The 21,816-nt window shown below is 43.4% G+C and overlaps 2 protein-coding genes across 3 annotated transcripts in view; one reads left to right on the top strand and one right to left on the bottom strand.

The window, feature by feature from the left end:
* The window catches only part of TBCD (tubulin folding cofactor D), a 122,689-nt gene extending 104,702 nt beyond the window's left edge, over positions 1-17,987 (top strand). Inside the window, exons 34-40 of the mRNA XM_059485606.1 lie at positions 3,431-3,552; positions 4,773-4,850; positions 10,704-10,793; positions 11,227-11,314; positions 12,246-12,355; positions 14,681-14,765; positions 16,612-17,987. Coding sequence (XP_059341589.1) covers positions 3,431-3,552; positions 4,773-4,850; positions 10,704-10,793; positions 11,227-11,314; positions 12,246-12,355; positions 14,681-14,765; positions 16,612-16,623 — 585 coding nt within the window. The 3' untranslated portion in view covers positions 16,624-17,987. The remainder of the gene's footprint in view (positions 1-3,430; positions 3,553-4,772; positions 4,851-10,703; positions 10,794-11,226; positions 11,315-12,245; positions 12,356-14,680; positions 14,766-16,611) is intronic.
* B3GNTL1 (UDP-GlcNAc:betaGal beta-1,3-N-acetylglucosaminyltransferase like 1) overlaps positions 13,175-21,816 on the bottom strand; it is a 106,855-nt gene continuing 98,213 nt past the window's right edge. For both annotated transcript variants that reach the window (XM_059485608.1, XM_059485609.1), the window contains 4 exons: positions 21,634-21,702; positions 20,435-20,509; positions 17,917-18,003; positions 13,175-15,027 (listed from right to left, as the gene is read on the bottom strand). In XM_059485608.1, coding sequence (XP_059341591.1) covers positions 17,923-18,003; positions 20,435-20,509; positions 21,634-21,702 — 225 coding nt within the window. In that variant the 3' untranslated portion in view covers positions 13,175-15,027; positions 17,917-17,922. The remainder of the gene's footprint in view (positions 15,028-17,916; positions 18,004-20,434; positions 20,510-21,633; positions 21,703-21,816) is intronic.

Here is a 21,816-nt window from a genome sequence, read left to right as displayed (position 1 = left end):
GTTCAAAGGGCACTTTCTCTGTGTAAAAGAATCTCCTAATTATACATCTGGCCCACAGTGATGCATATTTCTTATGGCTGCATAAAACCCCTCAGTCTGTGGAGATCAGATGTACAATGCTGGTCTTTCTCCAGTGCACAAACCCTGCAGTGGCAGGAGTCAGGATATAATTTTGATATAATTTCATTACTGTTGAACTACATTACATTCTAAATTTTGTTTAAGCACAGAATGTCTTGTGATTCCTTTTCCCCCTAAAGAGTGAAAATTGCATTTTAAAGTGGTATAGAAATTGTAAGTAAAGCTTTAAAAAAAAAAGGAACAACGTATTCTAAACTCTTAAAGTTCCTCCCAGGCAGTACCAAAGCTGTGTTACTGTGTAGATCTCACAAACAAAAATACTGGGATGTTAGTAGATGATATTCTAAAACATCTGGTTACTGGGACAAATTGTATGCAAATCAATGCATATTTGGTGGAAGAAAGAGGCCCCAAATCCTCTTTTCTTGGTTGAGAGTTCTTGAGCAAAATACACTTGAGAATAATTCCAGACATTCTTTTCTTACAGAGCAAAATAGTGTGAATGATGATATTCCTGCTTCATGTAAGGCATCCCTGCTGAAAGTACAAACCAGAGCCCTGATGTGGGTCAGGTGTCTCAATCACTGATGTGTAGCTGAGATTTTGGATGTAACAAATGCTCTGTTACAAACTGGGATTAGCTTCAGCTGAATCTTTTTGACCATATCAGCCCCCAAAGCTGGTTTTAGAATTGCTGTAGCTCTGTTCTGCACATCTGTCTGGAAACAGTTTGGTGAAGGGTTGTGTAGAAACCACACCGGGACCTGCCCTGGTACTGGAGGTTGAACCTTCAGGACTTGAGTTCTCTTGATGCTTTGAGAAGGCTGACCTAGAACAGAGGTTCTAAATCAGGATTTATTAAAAGGATTTCCTCAATGGATCCACCTTAGGCAGCACAAGAGCCCAGCCAGGGCTGCACCCAAGATGAACCAAAATGGTCCCAGAATGCACACAGGGTCTCTCACTGTGATCAGTTCTGCTCCATTTGCATCTTGCAGTTCATTGTCCCATTCCAGCTTTAGCCCATCCAGTCCCATCCTTGTTTTTCTCTCTTTATTCCACATCGTTTGTGCTCTTGGGCTGAGATTTGGGTCATTTGTCCTTGGTGCCCAGCTGGAGCAGGAATTGTTTTGTCTCCCTGCTCTGTGCACAGAGCTCACCATCCCCTGATGTGAGCCCAGACCCACACACTAAAGCAGCACAGAATGTGAAAAATACAAAAGCCAAAATCTGAGGCATCCCTGTCACCAGGTGCAGGGTGCCTTGAGCTCTGTTCTGTGCTCTGTTCATCTCCTGTCCCTGCAGGATCTGCTCTTGCCCTCAGTGTTGGGGCAGTCACACCTTGGCAAACCCTGGTTTTGCTGTTCCATAAGAACAAGGTCAGTCTCAGGCCTCCTCTTAAATTTGGATCCAAAGTTGTCCCAGTTCCAGCCCATTAACCTCCTAATTTCCTCTCCCAGTCCTTATGGAACCCCAGGGAAAGGTAAATGTCACATGTTTGATGCAGTGTGAATTTGTGTTCTGCATAGATGGGGAAGACATTTGGAAATATTCTTCTCTTCAAATACTCAGGAGCATTAAGATTACAGCTCAGATACTGAGGCTGGGACAGAAGGAGCTCACCTGAGGAGGAAATAAGGATTTAACCTGCTCATGTCATGTTGTTATGCTGGAGTTTCTGCCACTATTGGGAAAATGCCCCATTTTTCAATCTGCTAAGCAGTTACATGATGGATTATCCACACCTGTACTTCTGTATTTTTTAATTACTTGTGCTGTCCTCATTCTCCAGTGTTTCTGATATCCCGCAGCTCTGCCTTGCTTTGGCACAGCTCTGGAGCACCCCACCTGGAGCTGTGCTTGTTGCCCTTTACTTCCATGCCCTTTCTTGCCTTTTCAAGTCATTTGGATCTGCAGAGATAGCGCTGAGTCATTCAACTTCCTTAAAAAAAATGGTGTGAGATCTCTGAGGTCATTTAAGACACAAAAGAAATAGGAGAGAAAATGACACCACCTATGATTTTTTTCTGAGATGGGATTTCCTCTGCTTGTTGTTGATCTCTGCTCTTGGAAGGTGTAAAGACAAAATATTTGTTATTTATTTATAATAATCTTAAATGCACAGATTGTTTTAATAATCTATGTATATTATACAGATATATTAGTATAATATATATATTATACTAATATAATAGTATATTATATTAATATAGATATTTGTATATCTATATATTAGATATTAGTACAGATGTTACTGAGATTTGACTCTCATTCTGAAACTCAGAATAACTGAATAATTTCTGCAAATTGCTTGACCATTTCAAAGAAATATTTCTGCTCCTGCCCTGCCCAGGATGTTTCAGTACAGAACGAAGTGTGAGGGTTGTTCCTGTGCTGCTTCCCAGGATTGCTGGGCTGTGCTGTTTGCAGGCTGAAGCTTTGGGAAAATAGTTCAGAGTTTTGAGCCAAGGCTGAATTGTTTCTTATTCTTGGGTGCTGATGCACTCATAAATGTTACTGATATGGGCTTTGTTAGATAAAATGTTTAAATATAGATTCCTCTATTTGCTTTTGGGAAGACACTTGTTGATGTTTCTCATTCTCATCCAAAGTTTTATTTTCTTTCCTTGATAAAATGGTCAGGCTTCTGAGGAAAAGGGGATTCCCACAGAGGCTGTGCCTGCTCCCCTTCCACAGCAGCTCTGGGAGGGAGTTTGCCAGCTTAAAAAGCAAAAAATCCAAAAGTTTGCCAGCTTAAAAAGGAGAAAAACCCAAAAGTTCACCAGCTTAAAAAGGAAAAAAACCAAAAAGTTTGCCAACTTAAAAAGGAGAAAAACCCAAAAGTTGTCAACTTAAAAAGGAGAAAACCCCAAAAGTTTGCCAGCTTAAAAAGGAGAAAACCACAAAAGTTTGCCAGCTTAAAAAGGAAAAAAAACCCCAAAAGTCTGCCAGCTTAAAAAGGAGAAAAAACCCCAAAAGTCTGCCAGCTTAAAGAGGAAAAAACCCCAAAAGTTTGCCAGCTTAAAAAAGAGAAAAACCTGAAAGTTTGACATCTTAAAAAGGGAAAAAAACCCCAAAAGTTTGTCAACTTAAAAAGGAAAAAACCTCAAAAGTTTGTCAGCTTAAAAAGGGAAAAAAGCCAAAAGTTTGCCAGCTTAAAAAGGAAAAAAACCCAAAAAAACCCAACTTTCCTTAGAAATGGGCTAGTGCAGGTAATGCAGCCGTGGTCAGTTGGGTTTGGTGCTGCTTTGTGCCCTTTGTGCTGCTGCAGGGCAGGGCTGGAGCCCCTGTGTGTGGGGCAGTGGCTTTTTCCTGTCCTTCACTGGAGGTTCCTGGTGTTGTGTTGCAGCTCAGATACTCTGCCCAGAGCCTGTTTGACCACATGAAGAAGATCCAGAGTGACCCCAGTGCTTTGGGCAGTTTTTGTGAGACGCTGCTGAAGGTCTTTGAGGACAACCTGCGCAATGACCGGTACTGCTCATCCTTGGCTCTTTTCCCTTTAGGCCTTCTTCCCTTTCCTTCCCCTTTTTCCCTTCCCTTTTGCAAGTCAGATGCGTGGCACATCCAGTGAATGCCCAAGGCTCATGAATTTGCTTTAATAGAGCTGTTGGTACAGCAGAACGTGTGGTAAAATATGAAACCAAGGAGTGATGGCAAAATATTCTGCACATTCAAGTTTTAAATCATGGAAGGGTTTGGGTTGCAGGGGACTCAAAACTCATCCAATTCCAGTCCCCTGGTAAGGGCAGGGACACCTTCCACAAGCCCAGGTTGCTCCAAGCCCCATCCAACGAGGCCTTGGAAACTTCCAAGGATGGGGCAGCCACAGGACAATCTGTGCCAGGGCCTCCCCACCCTCACAGGGAAGAATTTCTTCCCAATATCCCATCTAAACCTGCTCTTTTTCAGTTTGAAGCCATTCTCCCTTGTTCTGTTGTATAAATCAAACACTAAATAAATAATATAAATGTATAATGTAGAAATACTAATGTATATTAGCTATTATATTATTATTTATATTAATAATTATTTATATTAATAATTATTTATATTTTTTATGTTATTTTATTACAGTATTATATTATATTATATTACATTATAAAATTTTATAAAATATATTATTTATATTTTATTATATTATTATACTATTATATTATAATATAATATAATATTGTAATGTAATATTATAATAATATTATAATATTTATTGTGTTATATTATTTATATGATTAATATAATTTATATTATTTATATTAATGTATAAATAAAAATACTATTGTATTGTTATTTTGTTTCTTGTCTCAAGTGTTGAAAACATGGCTGTGGTTATTCCAGCTGCCAAGTGTTGGTTCATTTGGTGCTGTAACTTCTGGTACAGTCTGTGGAATGCATTGTTCATACTCTAGAAAACAGATTAATATTTTCTAACACTGTCAGTTGTGTTTTCAGGACCCTGCAAATGTAAAGCAGGGGAGTTGTTAATTAGGTTTTTCCCTTTTTGGCTGAGAGGGAATGTCCCCATTCAGCCAACACACGCAAGGTACTGAGCAACCCTCCTCTGTGTAAATCAAAGTTCTAATTTCCTGTGTGTAGATATGTAGGAAGTTTCCTTCTTTGCCTCTGGTTCAAAATAGTATATATCTGTATGCCAAGCAGTGTGTTTACCTTGTTGAATCATTTTCTTTCCTCAGGGTGTCTGTGCCTCTGCTGACAATGCTGGACCAGATGCTGGCAAATGGCTGCTTTGATATGTTCACTGAGCAGGAGAAGTAAGTTGCTGGAAGTTTCTTTGGTTTATTCCCCACTGTGCATCAGAGCTCCTCAGTCTTGCCCTGGGGGTGCACAGGGCTCCAGTGTGAGTCTATATTGCAATGCTTTAACTGTCCTCAAGTGGGACAAACAGCCTTGAAAGGGTCTTGGTAAAATCCTTAAGTCTCTTGTCTGTGTAGAATTCTGTCACTTGTTCCCTGTTTGACAGCCAGGACATTAATCAAATTAAATTTGCATGTTTCACCTGGGATTCTTGGACCAGTGTCAGATCCATTCTTCATTTTCCAGCTTCCTAAATCCCTGCTGGTTGGAGCACATTCCTTGCTGTACTGGGAGCCCTGAGCACTGGCACTGTCCTGCGTGGTGCTGCAGAACCCTCTGTGCCCATGGCTCCCCCAGTCCCACTGCTTTGCTTAATGTGAACATCTCCAAAGATGTTAATTAAAATTCTAATAATAATAAAAAAGTCATGTCCCAGCTCTTCCACTCTGAGCTCAGTCCTGTGGAAAGTGTTCAGTTTAGGAACAGATAAATATGAGTGAGATATTCCAGTGTGAAATCATGGGGTTTTGCAGATGTTTCAGAAAAGAATTATTTGAATTTTGGTAATATTAAAATCTATTCCACAAGCTCTCCCAGGCAGCATCTTGGCACATCTGCAGGTATTTACAGAATTGTGCAATGTAGATCCTGCAAGCACAGATACTGCATTGGGAACTTGTTGATTCAAGAACTGCTCACAGCAGATAAATCTGAAGAGCCTTCATCATTCTGAAAGTTTTGATTAAGCTCACTCTTGTCTTGAAGTGTGGTTTTAGATAATATTTCTGAAATTGCACTTGGCAGTCCCTGTTTGAATGAGAATTTAAAGTGAGTCAAAGACAGATGGAGTGAATATTGCTCAGTTTGATAATTGTGCCACTGATCTGGGGCTTCCACACAGGCTCCAGCCATCCCTGCTGGGGAAGGTGAGAGATTATGGGTGGAAATTCCAGTCAAAGTCTTGTCTCCCAGGTCACTGAACAGAAACCCAGTGGTAGCAGCAATTCCTTTGCTGTGTGAGTGACTCACACTCAGCCCTGTGGTGCCATTGTGATGCTTTGTGTAAAAGCCTGGAATAAAATTCAGGGCTATTATGGGGGGAAAGATTTTGAAGCTGATCCAGATGTATTTGCCTCCAGTTTGATGATGAAACCAAAAAAAGAGAATGAATAATGAAGCAGCCAAGTGGATCATGCTGATGTCAAGGGAGTGAAATGCTGGCCTGGGGTGCAGAACTTGTGACCATGCAGAGCCAGGAGGGGCAGAGCAGGGGGGAGGTGGCAGGCAGGTAAAAGATGGAGGGTTTCATTCCTGCACGTGTCAGATTTTGGGGATGTGGGTGTCTCCTGGTGCAGAGCTGGCCATGGGTGAGTCACTGTGCTGCTTTACAGGGCTCTGCCATGCTCTGTGTGTGGATCAGCACTTGGTGGGGGAGCTCAAAATTCCCTTTCATGCATTTTGTTACTCTGCTAGGTCCTTTGGCTGTAGTTAGGGATGAATCCACTGCTCCAAGGCCTGCCTGCCCCTGCTGTTGGATGCCACCTGCTCCTCTTTGAACAGAAAAGCCTGACTTTGGGTCTGCTCTCTGGAATGGAACCATTTACTCCCTTTCCAGAGCAACCTTCATAAAAATGTGTAAGAACATCACAGGGTGGGTGGGAAAATAGGGACTCTGTTTGGTGGCATGGAAAGGCCACAAGTGCCTGCAGTGTCAGGTGGTTTTAGGTCCAGTGTGCCTGAAATGAAAGTTGAGATACAAGCATGTATCTCATGTATTTTTCCTTGGGATGTTCAGCTCCCATTTCATTTCCTTCCCTCATTATTTTTTTACCACGTTGGGCTGAATGGAGTTTTAGCAAGGGAGTTGGCATGTAGGATGTCTGTCAGGATTATACCTAAACCAGCCACCAAATAGGCAACTGCTGCATTGTAAAAAAGTGTTTGCAAATGCATTTTGAGGTTTGAAATGGAAACTGTGCTCTCCCACACATTTATTTTCTAATAAAACATCCACAGTCCAGAATGGGAAATATCCAACAGTGCTTCATTTAACCAGGATTAGGAGCAGGATCAGTTTGACCCTCGTAAGTGCTCCAGTTAAAACCAGTTGCCACAGGGTGTCACTCCTGCCTTGCACAGGTGGAACCCACCAGGCATTTTCCTGCTTTTTCACACCCTGCAGCTTGTACAGTTTGGAATATAAAGCTCAACATTTCTGGTGTGGTTCTGCAGCTGAATCTCAGTGTTGGGGAAGCTCTGTGTGCTTGGTGTGTGATCTCTGTGCAGAAGGACAAGTGAGCCCTGGTGTTCCTCTCCTCTCTCCTGGTTTGGATGTTTGTGCTCAGGGGAGGTGGATTTACCTTGTGTGGAACAGCAGGGATGGGGAGTGTGGGGTGAATATCTGTCCTGTGGGGCTGGAAATGAATCAGCTTCATCCCCAGGGTCATCAGATGGCTTTCAGAACTGGCTCCTCTGTTGTGCTTGGCTCAGGGAAAAGAGCTGCTGTCAGGAATATTCCACTTGTTGTTTCCTACCTGTCCTGAGGTGACATCAACCTGCTTGTCCCTCCTGCAGCCAGGAATGGTTTGTGGCACTGCAGTGAATGGCACTGGAGAGATGCTGTGGGTGAAAAGTGCCCTTCTCCCATGGGCTTGAGGGCTTTCCTCAGTCCCACCAGTGCCAAAATAGGGAGGGAAGAGAGGGAAGGAGGGAGGGAAATGGGGAGGGGAATAGGGAAGGAAATGGGGAGGGGAATAGGGAGGAAAATAGGAAGGGAAATAAGGAAATAGGGAGGGAAATGGGGAAGGAAATAGGAAGGGAAATAGGGAGGGAAATAGAAAGGAATGGGGAGGGAAATAGGGAGTGAGTAGGGAGGGGAATAGGAGGGAAATTGGGAGGGAATAGGGTGGGAAATAAGGAGGGAATAGGGAGGGGAATAGGAAGGGAATAGGGAAGAAAATAGGAAGGAATGGGGAGGGAAATAGGGAGGGAATAGGGAGGGAAGTAGAAAGGAATGGGGAGGGAAATAGGAAGGGAATATGGAGTGAAGAGGGAAGGAAATAGGGAGTGAATAGAGAGGGAAATAAGAAGGAAATAGGAAGGGACTAGGGAGGGAAATAGGAAGGGAATAGGGAGGGAATAAGAGGAAGGTTTCTCCTGGCAGCAGGCAGGTGGGTGCTGGGCTGAAGTGTTGGGGATGCTGCAGCATCACTGACTGACTGCTGCTCCCATCAAACAGGGCAGAGAGCCCTCAGCTCTGTGCTCACACAGCCCAAACCCTCCTGATTCCATTCCTGGGCAGTTTGTGGAGCTGCTCTGGTGGCAGTGCAGGGAGTTTGTGGGTTGGGGACTGCTGGAGGCAGCGGGCACAGCTTGAAGCAGAGCTCTCAGAAATGCCCTCTGGGCTGCTGGAGCTCTCCAGAGGCTGCTTTGAAAGCACAGAGGTACCTGGATGGTGGGAGGACCCTTGAGGGCAGGGAGGACAGAGGAGAGAGAGCTGAGGCCACTGGCAGAGCTGGCATTGGAGTGTCACTGCTCACTGTGGTGCAGGGTCCTGCTGCTCAGTGGATGAGGGATCCCCAGTGCTGCTGGGGCTGCCCTGGGGGCTGCTGGCTCCTCACAAGTGTGGTAAGATGGCAATGATACTCAGGGCCGTGAAAACAGAACAGCCTTGGAATGGCAGCTCAGGGTCTTGTGCTCTCTGGGGTAATAAATGGCATTTCTCTCTCCTACATCTAGGTACTTTACACACTAACAGCAGCACCCATGTATTCTGGTTTTTCTGGTGATCTTGCAGTGCTTTAAGGAAGTCTGTGTCCCCACATATCCATGATAATTTCCATGTGTCCATGCTCCCCTGGATTGGTTTTAAGCAGTTTTCCTGCTCTTGCATGAACAGCTGTGCAGCAGGAAGCAGGCAGGGGCTGGTGGCAGCTGCACCCTGGCAGTGGCACTGCTGAGACCCAGCTCACCTCTGGCAGTGCCACATGTCCCCAGTGCACAGAATGCACAGAGAACTTTCCTTCCCCAGGGCTGATGCTGTTCCTGCTGGCACAGTGCCCACACAGGAGAAGGAATTTTCTCAATTTCCTTTACAGAGGCCAAGCTATTTGAGTCATTTGAGATCACACACAGGTTAAGTTTGGTTATTGCAAATGTAGAATTGGCAACCAACAGAAAGGAAAGTGCATCTGTTTTAAACACAAAATGCTGCTCATGAGGTTCCATGTTTTAAATTTGTTCCAGATGCTCTTGTTCCAATTGGTCTTTTTGTTGCTCCCCTTCTCAGTTTTGTCCCTGCTGTTCAACCAGTTTAAATCTCACCTAATTCACTGACTGGCCTGGCCTGTGCTGAGAGGCAGGCATGCACTGCAGGGATTGCAATTAGCTCTGTGCACAGGGAATTTGTGTAATTGGGGAGGGAGGAGGAGAAATTCCACCAAGGTAAGACAAAATATACCTCAGCATTCAGAGAGCTCTTCCCTCTCCAACCCAGACCAATCCATGCCTGTAGACACACACAGACTCGTTCATGCAGATGTCTGTTCTTCCCACCATGTATAGAATTCTTCACCTCAGTTTACCATGGTTTGTTGTTCACTTTTTTAAAGTAGTTCACTGTTTGCCAGTACATGCCAGGATTTTGTTACAAATTTTTAAAAAGTCATTAAAAAACACTAACTCTTGTCTGGAAGACTCTACAGAACAAGGCACGTTACCTTAACAAAACATCTTGGCACTGCTATAAACATCTTATTTTAAATATTCTGCCCTTCAACAGATGACAGTACCCAGCTTTCTTCAATAGCTTTTATCCACAGCTCTGAATTGCAGTAGTAGAAAATGAATGTTGCTATTTTTGCTTTCTGCTTCCCATACACAATGCAGTGAGGTTTCCAAAATACACAGCCTCAAAGTTATTGTGCTCACTAGACAAATATGAAATAGTTTCTTTTGCATCTAGGCACTTCAGCCTTGAGTGTGGCAAGTAAGAGATTAAATAATTTGAACTGAAATAAAAGCATTAGTCCCTCTTTCCTTCTCTTAAATAGATCCTTGGAATAACTAATAGCACTTGTGTTTGTACGAGCGTCTGGGAAAGAGCTGTGAGAATCACGTTTCCCAGACTGTGTGGAAAAAGAAAAGAATTTGCTAAATATATTTAAAGATGGCTTCATGGCCTGTCCATGTAATAGAACTGTGAACCCTCTGTTTAATTACGTTGTCTGGAATCACTGAAGGAATTTGGGCTGTGAAATGGTGGGGTAGCTAAGAACAACATTCATCCCCTTTATGTAAATTTGGTTGCAGACCTTAGGGAATGACCATGATGATTTGGGCTGTAAAATGGAGTAGTTATGAACAACATTCATCCCCTTTTATGTAAAGTTTGGTTGGAGACCTTAGGGAATGACCATGATGATACACAGACTGAGTAACTGTTATTTGGCCATAGGATAATGTAATTCCTGACATGGTATTTCTGATCATTGCACACTGCTTTAACACAAGCCATGGCAAGGCAGTTATCCTGCATGGACTGAACCTGTTTGGCTAAGAGGAGTTCACTCCTCAGCACACAGATAATAGCAATGTAAATAATTAATGATTAAATTATAAATAATAATAAGGCTCAGGAACGTGGTGGCCAAACTCCCCTGAGCTGCTGGGGGGAAGCACAAACCAGCCTGCAGTGTGTCTTGCCTTGCCCTGGAATGTTATTTTGGCATCCTGACAATCATGAAATGTCTTTGAAATTCTGCTGAAACCTTCTGCTCATCTTTTTTTCTTTCTTTCTTTCCCATTCTCAGCCATCCCTTCCCAGTGAAGTTGTTCACTCTCTGTAAAGAAGAGATCAAAAGGTCCAAAGACATCCGGAAGCTTCGCTCCAGCATAGGAGTGTGAGTTAATGAAATCAATCTTTCCTCCCAGAAATGAGGAGTATTTCACTTACCAGATGGAACACTGAGGTCTGGTTCATGTGGAATTTATATGGAAAATACACACAGATACATGTGATTGAAGGTTGTGGAAGTCTCATAGTTCTGGATGGTTGAAGTGAAACATATGATGTGATTAAGTTGAACAAGGTTTAAAATTTTTATAGTCCTTAAGATGCTTAAAGGGAGTAATTTGCTTTTTCTTTGTAGAGAAAGAAAAAAAAAAAGGGAATAATTTGCTTTTTCTTTTTCCCCTCCCTGTTTTTTTCCCAATGTCTATCTTCATCCTAGTTCTCAAAACTTACTTGTGCAGTTATAACACAAGTTATATCTGATTTTATAATCTGTTATGAAACAAAAGTTATAATCTGATTTTTTTTCTGATATTTTCTAGATTTTGTGGGCTGATTCAATTTCAAGGAGACATGAGAGAGAAAGTTTTCTTCCAGCTGTTTCTCCTCCTTTGCCATCCCTTCCCTATAGTAAGTACTGAAGACTGCACATTGAAAAATTGAGAAATGAAAAAGAATTTTACAAATGAAAAATAATTCAAATGTGATTTTTGGTGGCTTGTCCTTGTACACTGAGATGCAGACAGTGTGCTGAACTGTTGGTAAGAGAAGAAGACTGAAAAAACCAAAAGTCCTGTTCATTTCTTAATTCTGGCACAGAACTTTTTAGGGGATCAGGGGGATCCTCAGGGGGGTTTCCACAATGGGGCACTGCCCAGGGAATGGGCACAGCCATGAGGCTGCTTGGGACACCAGGGATGGACAGGGTGGTCCTGCACAGGACCATCCCCAGGGTGTGACTCCTGGGAATGGTCCTGTGCAGGAGCTGGCCTGGATGATCTCAGGAGCTGGCCTGGATGATCCCTGTGGCTCCCTTGCCCTCAGCATCCCTGTGGCTCTGGCCTGGCTGGTCCCTGTGGGTCCCTGGGTGTCCCTTGCCCTCAGCATCCCTGTGGCTCTGGCCTGGCTGGTCCCTGTGGGTCCCTGGGTGTCCCCTGCCCTCAGCAGCCTCTGTGGCTCTGGCCTGGCTGGTCCCTGTGGGTCCCTGTGGGTCCCTGGGTGTCCCCTTGCCCTCAGCATCCCTGTGGCTCTGGCCTGGCTGGTCCCTGTGGGTCCCTGGCTGGTCTCTGGGTGTCCCCTTGCCCTCAGCATCCCTGTGGCTCTGGCCTGGCTGGTCCCTGTGGGTCCCTGTGGGTCCCTGGGTGTCCCTTGCCCTCAGCATCCCTGTGGCTCTGGCCTGGATGATCCCTGTGGGTCCCTGGGTGTCCCCTGCCCTCAGCAGCCTCTGTGGCTCTGGCCTGGCTGGTCCCTGTGGGTCCCTGTGGGTCCCTGGGTGTCCCCTTGCCCTCAGCATCCCTGTGGCTCTGGCCTGGCTCTCTGCTGCCTCTCCCTATCCCTGCAGATCAGGAAGACCACGGCCAGCCAGGTGTACGAGATGCTGCTGACCTACAGTGACGTGGTGGACCCGGCCATCATGGAGCAGGCCATGGCCATCCTCAGTGACACCAACTGGTGAGTGCAGTGCTGTCCCCAAACAGCCCCTGTGCCCTGGAGGGACCGAAACTGAGTCCCTGTGAAAGTGTGATAGCTCAGGTTCAGCTCTTTCTTGCTTCCATGACATTCCTCTGCTCTAAAGAGCTCTCCAGGATCCTGGCCCACTGGAAGGGGATGTATAAAATCACCATTAGATAAAGTAAAATAGCCATATTTTTCTAACAACATAAAAAGGGAGGAAATCTTGGAAGTTTTCCACAAAGCAGAGACTGGGCTGTGCAAACAGTCAAACTTCAAGTGCACAGACAGTTTCTTGGCATTTACGAGCACTGGCAGGATTTGGGGAAAGGAAGGATCTCTGCAAGCTGGAAAACAACAGAATTAGCAGAACAGCTCAAATCTCCCATGAAATGTAATTACTCAACATGCTACAAGCCTTGTATTCAAGCAAAGATTTGGAATTGGAGCAGTTTAGATGTTTCCCAGGATAGGATGGCATGAATTAAACAACCACTTCATAGAATGTAATTCTTTTTTTTTTTTACTTACCTCCTTCCAGGGGCAGGGGGAGAGGGTCCTGTTCTTCATGAGCATGATCCAGTGACTTTTAGATTAAGAGAATCATTCCATGAGCCCCTTTGCAGTGACAGGAGCAGGGAATTTTGGCACTGGATTTTCTCCTTTCTGCAAATTCTAGCATTGGGCATTATTAGCTGGGCAGGTTTGAGAAAATACAGAATTTTAAGGTAATAATTTGTTTATTCATTTTGCTGCCTTGTTAAACATTTTTCCTTGTCACAGACCTGGCCCAAACAGCAGTAACAGAGAACAGACAAATATAGAAAAATATATAATTTATTTAGTCATTATATTAAATGGCTTTTTGTGTTCATTGACATTTCATGGAAATAAATTTATCCCAGACAAGTTCAAAGAACAAATACACCTTAAGGATGGGTGACAGAGTTGCGGATTGCAGTTACACTGTTTGACTTTTATTTCCGTGCTTGAGCTTAAAGAACTTTATATTTGTGAAAAGTTTATCTGAGTTTATCATTTGCAGGGGTGGCTGCTGCTCTTTTTCTGCATTTTCCAGTACAAAACTGGAACAGGAGTCTCAGGTTGGAAGTTCTGCTGTGGTTACAGTTCCTTGTTTAATGCAGGTGGAAGTTTAGGATTGTGTTGGGTGTGAGTCAGAGCTCCATGAGCAAACCTGCATTTAAGGGCAGGCTGGCTCAGGAATTGCATAAGGAATTTGTTCCTGACACTGCAGGATGAGCTGAGTGCTGTCCCCAGGGATGGTTCCACTCACAGTGCTACAGGAAAAGCTGTGGAGTTCAGCTCTGCTCATAAACAACTCATTCCTAAATCAAAGCAAAACACTTCCCCCAAAAAACACTCCAGAGAAATGAATATTCTGTTTTCACCCTGTCATTTTTAGGGTGTGCCTGGCTTACACTGGCTTGGAGCAAGCCCTGAGTGCCTTGCTGCACTGTGGCCACTGCTCTGAGATGAAAGACAAAGGGCTCATTTACTCAAAACTTAATTGTTTTATCTTGGTAGATTTGAGCTGTTTACAGAAAAAGAGATTTGAAGTTGTTGCTGAGTGTCACAGTGAGCTGCTTGTTTTCCTCAAGGTCTCCCAGTGCTAAAATAATCAGTTTAAATTCTGAATTACCCTAAGTATTAGCAGCAGGAAGCCAAATGAGAATTTGAAGGAGTATGGTAATTACTGGGATGCACATATTTTCCTTGTTGGGACTCCAGAGACTTTATCATACAATTGTGTCATGCAGAGTTTAAACAAATTACTCTATAAATAATACACTTTGTTTAGCCACAGGGAAATTTCCAGTGGTAAATAAGACAAATTGTCCAAGGTGTGAAAAAAAAAAGGTTGAAGTTATAAATAACTCACCCTTTTTTGCTTTTTCTTTAGAGGGGATGGGAGAGTCTTTTCCAAATCCAATCACTTTAGAGAATAAATTAAATGAACTTCTAATCAAAAAAGTTGTACAAATAAGTGGGTTTTTTTAATATAAAACCCTATAAAAGAATAGTCTTGGACCTTTTATTAGCCAGTGGCTCATATTAGCTAAAATTAGCCATTTTATTAGACCTGTGGCAGATCTGGTGTGTATTTGTGGTTTATCTGACTTAGGGTGGTACAAAAATGGTCCTTTAGCCTTCAAATGTGACACAACAAAAAAACCCTTGTCATTTGAAATGTGCATGAAAGGACACATCCATTGTGGTGCAGGGGGGACAGGGATCACTGAGGGTGTTTTATGGATGTTTTATGGATTTTCCTGAATTAACTGGAAATCACCTTTGCTCTCCCAGGGAAGCAGAGCTGCCCGTGGTGAGGGAGAGACGAAACTGCCTCTGCGACCTCATGAAAGTGCCCAGACCCCAGCTGGTGGCCAAGGTGAGGTGGGAATGTGCTCCAGGGGCTGCTTTTTCCATGGAGCTGTCCCTGAGGATGTTCCCAGCCAGCTGCAGCACACGTGGGATGGCTGGAGCTGCTGCCTGAGGCCCTCCCAGCCCCGTTCCAGGGCGCATTCCAGACACAGATGTGCAGCCACTGCTCCTCTGCCCTTCCTGGGCAAGGGGAAGCGACAGCAACTTCTCCATTTCAGCAGCAAATGATGGCATGAGGTGGTGCAGACCACAGCATTGCAGCACTGCCTCTGTGGATGGATAGCATACAAAACCATAAAGTGTATATATATACATAAATATATATATATATATATGTATGTAATGTATATTTTTAGATCGTTTGGACATGCCCACCCAGCTCAGTATTTCAGAAGTACAGAACTTTCTGCTTTGGTAGAGGTTCTAGAAGAGGTTTTTTAGTGTTTTAAAGAATATGTGTTGCTGTGTAGATATAAATATTTATCTTTCTTTAAAGACTCATTCTTAAGACACTATGAATACCCTTCAAAGACCTCCTGCTGACTCATGGCAGTGTTTTCACTCATTTTCCAGTTTTTACCATCTGCTTCTAGTACAATTTTAAGAAACCTCAGCTAACATTTTTATAATTCTGGGAAACAAGAGTCTGAACCTCCTGCCCAGCAAGGAGTTGTTTTTAGAACAAAAAACTGACCTGAGTGTTGCTGTTAAAAGTTTTTTAATCAAGTAATAGAAAGGTTATGCCCAAAATGAGAGATCTTAAAAGATAAACTCTCTGATCTCAAAAAAGTCCTTGTGTCAATCCTTAATTTTTGAAAGCTTAGAGAAGACTGATACTTTAGGAGAGAGCTGTCTCTAAGATAAACAAAATAATAGGAAATATCTAAAATATTAAGAAATAACAATATCTAAAAATATCTAAAATAGTAAAATAATAAAAATATAATAAAGAATAAAAATATATAAAATAATAAAATATCTAAAATAATAAGAAATATCTAAATACATCTAAATCCAAGTATCTCTGAGGGAGATATGGCAGGATAAAAAGGAGAATGAAGTTGGCTTCCAGCTGAAATCAATACTTTCTACTCCTTTAAATTTTTGAAATTTGCTCGAGGGTTGTTCAAACCATGGTGTTAAAAGGACTAAATATTGCGGCTTTATATTTTCTTTTCTGTTTGCGTTAGTTAATTACAGGGCTGGGAAGTGCCAGGACAGCAATGCCACAAAGAGCTGCAGTTCCCCCCCCCAAAAATGGCTCAAAATCCCAAATTTCCCTCCAGAAAAATTGAGAATGGGAGGGAGGGGGATTTTACCTCCTCCCTGTTGTGCCTGAAGCCCCCCCAGGATGGATCTGAGATGGTCTTGGGTCTGGGGGTAAATCTGGGATCCCAAATCCCGCCCAGGGAAAATGGGGGGCTTTGGAGGGAGGGATCTCCCAAATTGCCAGGAAAAATGGGGGGTTTGGGGGGGTTTTCCTCAATTCCTGTGAGAAACAGGAGGTTTCCCCTCAAATTCCCAGGAAAAACAGGTGGTTTGGGTTTTCTTTCCCCTTGTTTCCTGGAAAAAACAAAGGTCTCCAATTCCCAGGAAAAACAGGGAGTTGGGGGTTTGTTCTGAGTGTAAAACTCCCCAGAATCTCCCACCTGCAACCCAAAATTCCCCCCTCGCTGGGAATTCCAAGGTGAAGGTGTTGGGTGAGGGGAGCAGGGCGGCTGCCTGCTCCAAGTGACTTTCCCTTTTTTCCCTTTTTTCCCTTTTTTCCCTTTTTTCCCTTTTTTCTTTTTCCTTTTCGTTTCCCTTTCCCTTTCCCTTTCCCTTTCCCCTTCCGTTTCCCTTTCTCCCTGCAGAGTTCAGCATGAGGAGAGCAGGTCCTGCTGCTGGGCTGTCCTGGAGCTGCTCAGTGGATCCAGGGTGGGAAGAGGCTGAGCTGTGACATCCTGATCCATCCTGACACCTGAGCACTGCCCTGCTGGGCAGGAGAGGCAGAGCCTGCCTGAAAGCACCCATGTGCCACAGGAAGAAGATAAAAATTCCTTGTTTTCAGTTTTTAATGTTGCTGTCTGGCAGGTTCTTGTCATGCTCTGAGCTGTCTGGTTTGGTGTCAGGGTTTTGTACCTCCCTGAATGGAGCCTGTGCTTGTACACACAGCAAGAATTAAACCTGACCTGCTGCACTGATCTCTTCAAGATTGATTTTTCAGAGGTGAGAATGGCAACACTCAGTGATACTGAAATCATCCTGAGCATCTAATGTCCCTGTGGAAAAGTCTGTTATTCCTATGTCATAGTTAACCAAAAAAAATCCAGGTTTCACTTCAGCTGATGTCAAAGCCTCTCTTAACAAATAAGCAAATACACAGCTTTAAACAAATAAAGAGCTTAACAGCTCTTTATGTAACTAATTCAGATAAATTAGTTTTGTGGTAAACTCAGTTTTGAAGAAGGTGAGGCAGTTCTTCAAGCAGCTCCAGGACTGCTAGGAGACTCCAGACTGCCAGAACTCCAGCTCATTTCTTACCCCTACAAAATGAAATCACTCTGAAATTGATCTTTAGTGAGCTCAATGTGATGGGAGGCCACATTCTAATGTAATTACACTGTTATTTTATGGCTGCAATTAAATCCCAACAGTAGAATAGTGGCTATGTGTGTGTATAGACACATCTCTACAAATGTGAAAGGAAGGAAAAATTCAGGCAGAGAAGCTAAAACCAAGCCAGTTTCTCTGTGATGCAAATGCTGCAAACTTCAGGTGTTCACTTCCAACCTGGCTGGCTCACACGCTGTTTGGTTTTGAATAAAGTAACTATAAATTAGATTATTCAATACTTCTTAAGTATTCCTGCAAGCTGGACTGGGAGTTGGAATTAGTGGAGCTCACTGACTGTTAATCACAATTTACCAGCAAACTGAGTGATATGCAACAGTAAAAGTAGTAATGCACACAGTAAAAAAACCCCAGTAATAACTACTAATGTGCACAGTAAAAAGTAATGCACACAGCATTACTCTGGTGTAACTGTGACCTCCCTTACAAAGGGGTTACTCAGCCCAAAGATTAAATTAACAAATCCCAAATGACTAAAAAGTTCTAAACCCCTGAAGAGTTTGGTTTTCCTGCACCCAGACACACAGAGAGCAGCACTGCCTCACCTTGCTTTAGTTAAAGTGATAATAATCCTTCCCTTCCTTCAGGTTCAGCGTGGCCAGGTTTGTTTCAAAGGCTCCACCTGTCATGTCCTGTGAGGGAAGAAGAAGAAAATGAGCTCAAACTCATTTCAGGCTGTAGCAGGTTGGGGTCACTGATTCTTTAGGTCAGAAAAGAAAGTTCCATTTGCAGAACCAAAGGCCCAGGAAAGTTTCTATTGAAAAATTCAGGGTATTTTGAAAATTTAGCATTCAAATCAGTGTTGGGGGGATATCAGAGAGCTCCTCCCTGTGCAGTGCTGCTCTGGGGCACACAAAGGCTGCTCAGCCCAGCTCTGCTCTGGTGTTTGCCAACTCTGACATTGGCAGAAAATGGACAAAACAAGGGGTTTGGGTGGATTCTGAGCACTGATTAGGTTGTCTGATAAAACAAGCCCTTCATCAAGCAGATGAAGTACTCTGCAGAGTTAAAGGTGTTTCCTTTTGAGCCCCAGTCAAGTTATCAGGACAGGAACTGGCTACATTTGGTCCTTGAGCAACCTCAGTGATGTCATTAGGAAAACAGGGCAAATTCAGCATTCCTGAGCACTTCCTGCAATCCTGAATTACTGATCTTAAGGAATGTCCCAAAAAAAATTCCCCCAAAAAATTAATGTTTGTGTGGTTGGCCCAGAACAGCAAGAGTGAAGTTTTAACTGTGAATGTTTAAGATGGGAAGTTACAGAAAGGGAATCCAACTGGAACTGAAGGAGTGGAAAAAAAATAACCTGCTTTATAGAGGGTTTAAAAAAAACACATAAGAGTCCAGATGCTAAATTAAGTGGGAGAGTTAAAGACAAATCTTCCATTCACAAAGCACAGGAAAAGCCAGGCAGGGCTGTACAATAAGAGATTTAACTACAAATTTTCTGAAAACTTTATACAGTCAAACTACTTTAATTGCTGTGACAGAAAAATAAAAATCCCTTTCATTTCCAGCCGTTGGAATCCAAGCCAAGGCAGGGCACAAAGCAGCATTTCCAAGCATTTTGCTTTTACCTCCAAGCAAGAGCAAACAGGGTGCACAAACCCTTGGGTGAAGTGGCCCTGAGCAGCTAAAGCCACACTTTGATTCTCTTCAGCAAAAACTCACACACAGAGAGCAGAATTCCAGCCCCAGCTGCCTGTGAAGCCATTGTAAAATGAGCAAAGATCAGAGGATGCCTGCTTCTTGCAGAAGGATTTGCTCTGGTACCAAAGCCATGCCAGTGCTCACAAGGGAGGAACTGCCTGAAAAAATAAATGAGCCAATGCTGCTCCAAGTACATGGCCAAGAGAGTCACTTCTGGTAAACAGCCCACTTAATAAACACATCTAATCTCCAAAATCACCCTCTCAGAGCTGCAAAGGAACATGCAGGTTTTGTCTGTATCAAAAGGAAAAATAATCCCCTACCTTGAACAGCAAAATAAAAGCCAATAAAGCCCCTTAAAGCACACTTCCTTCTTCAGAAAATGGTGATGAACTTTGGTTGGTGAAGAATAAGCAAGCAGAAAATGCTCAGTGGCCATGAGGGGAAAAATAGACTGAAATCCCAACTGCAGTCAGAGAGCAGAGTTTGCAGACAAGATGTTGTATAATAGTCTCATTGTAAGGGCTTCACAGATTAAATGTGCTTCAGAACAGGTTGCACAGATGTTTTGTCTGGGGACTTCCACCCACTGTTATATGCAGTATGAAAAATTAAATTAGTTGTAATAGTACTTGCTGATCCAAGAGTTTATCAAGCAGCAGTACAGGATAATGCCCCAAGGCACTCCCAGTCTGGCTTTACAACCCAAGTTCTGAGCCCAGAGCTGATCAGGAGGCTGGGAGTGCCAAGTTAAATCAGGCTGTACCAGAGGAGAGGAGATCCAGCTGATCCATCCCTGAAGAGATCAGCCCAGCATTACAATGTCAGTGTTGTGTGGAGCTGCAGGTTTTAGTTGCTGTCAAAAGGGTTTCTATTGTTTTTTACCACTGCAATGTATTTGCTATTTTAAACCTGTGTTACAACAGCAGAAGAACTGCTGGTTATCATCTAATTATATTATCAGGGCAATTAAACTACTTGAAATAAGTTACCACAGTCAGATAGAGAAAATGCTTCAGAACTGGCAGGGCCAAAATAAATGCTTTTTAAGGTCTGATTTAAAACCAAAGCCTTTGCCATACATGGGCCTGCAAAATTCTTGGCCCAAAGGAGGCTGAGTGCATGTGCTCATTGGGGGCATATTTGGTATTGGGGAAAGAAGTACAACAGATCCAGCCCCTTCACAGAAGCTGTTCCTTTTCTTATTCTTAATTAAGTTGTCCCTTTCCTTATTCTTAATTTTACCCAATACTGCTGATTTAAATCCCAAAATACCCTGCACAATCAGTGTGATTAAAAAAAGCCATTCAGTAGAACAAAAGCTTCTGGGAAAAGGCACTTACAGTGAATAGAAACTCATTTTCCTGAGGAGCAAATGCTGCTCCTGCAGGTGAAGCCAAGGGTGGGACTCACCAGCTTCACACAGATCACAAAGGGTGGAGTTGCATCCCTGAAGTGACACACAGGAATTTTTGGTTTTGGTCTCTCCTGCAGGAGAAAGGGGTACAGAAGCATTCAGGTTACTTGCCAGCTTGGTTTTAGGAGCTGCTAAACTCAAAAAGGGGGGAAAATGTGTTGAGCTGTGATGCTGAAGAGAGCTTGCTCATTCTCTGCCTGTGGTTGTGTGAAGTTGCACCAAATCTGAATTTCTGTTCCCAAGAGGAGCAGCTCTCACTGCTCCACTGCTTCCTCCTCACCTCCAAATTCTACTTCCAGCCCTTTCCCAAACAATTCCCTCTTTGACCTGATGGCAATGTGTGCAGCTTCAATGGCTTGTCCCATAACAAACTGTTCCTCTTTTTTTGGTTAATTTTTTGCTATTTTAGTGAACTGCATCCATTCCTGTGCCCTCAGACAGCACCATAGCAGGCACAAGGGCAGAGACAGAGGAGGATCCCTCCCTCCTGCTGGAGCTGTTAAAGGGCTAAAGCTCATCTGGGTTCAGCACAGATCCAAGCTGCAGGATTTTCTAAGGATTCACAACAGCTGCAGTACAATCTTTGCAGCTGATCTGAGAAAATGGGTTTGTCTTAGGAAGACCAATGCCCAGGATCTGTGTCAGTCACACTGACAGTATTACTGAGCTGCTGGGCAGTGAGTCCTCAGAATTCCAGGCAGAAATGCTGATCCCAATTGCTGCCATGCAGCTCAAACACTCAGTGTTTTCCCAGTATGGAATTGTACAGTTCCTCCATGCTGTACCTGAGGAGGGGCCCTCCTGTCCCTCCTGTCCCTCCTTCCCTCAGTCCCACTCCCATCAGGGTAATTTGATTCACAAGATAATTAGTTGGAAAATTTTCAATTTTGAGGGTTCCTTCATAAACCAAATTCCACTCCCATTTAGAAGACACACCTGTCAGTGAAGACTGTTTTACCCCATCATCAGGATCCTTTCAGAATAAGCATTTTTGTCTTTCTAAACTGACTTCACTGGGTGTGAAGCTGACAGTCTTGGCTCCAGTTTGCATTCCAATGTCCTCCAATGTTCTGTCACTGCCTCTCCACCAAAATGAGCTGCTACACAACTACAAGATCAGTGACAAATTCCTTCATCACATTCTTCAGGACACTTCTAGATCACAATAAAGAATGCAAGAGTGCCTGTAACTCACCTCAGACTCCTCATAGGTGTAGTATCCTTTTGTTATTTTCTTTTCATCAACATCACAAAATGCAGTTACCTGGAAAACAGCAGCAGAATGTTTCAGTAACCCCATTTCACCTGTAATGTATCTGTGAGCAGAGCTGAGGCATGGGATGGAAACAGGAGTAGGACAAAGCACCCTGGGCCTCCT

The sequence above is a fragment of the Ammospiza nelsoni genome, chromosome 19 (genome assembly GCF_027579445.1).
Source record: "Ammospiza nelsoni isolate bAmmNel1 chromosome 19, bAmmNel1.pri, whole genome shotgun sequence".
NCBI classification, from domain to species: domain Eukaryota; kingdom Metazoa; phylum Chordata; class Aves; order Passeriformes; family Passerellidae; genus Ammospiza; species Ammospiza nelsoni.
The sequence above is the reverse complement of the archived record's forward strand: the minus strand, read 5'-3'. Positions and strand labels throughout refer to the sequence as shown.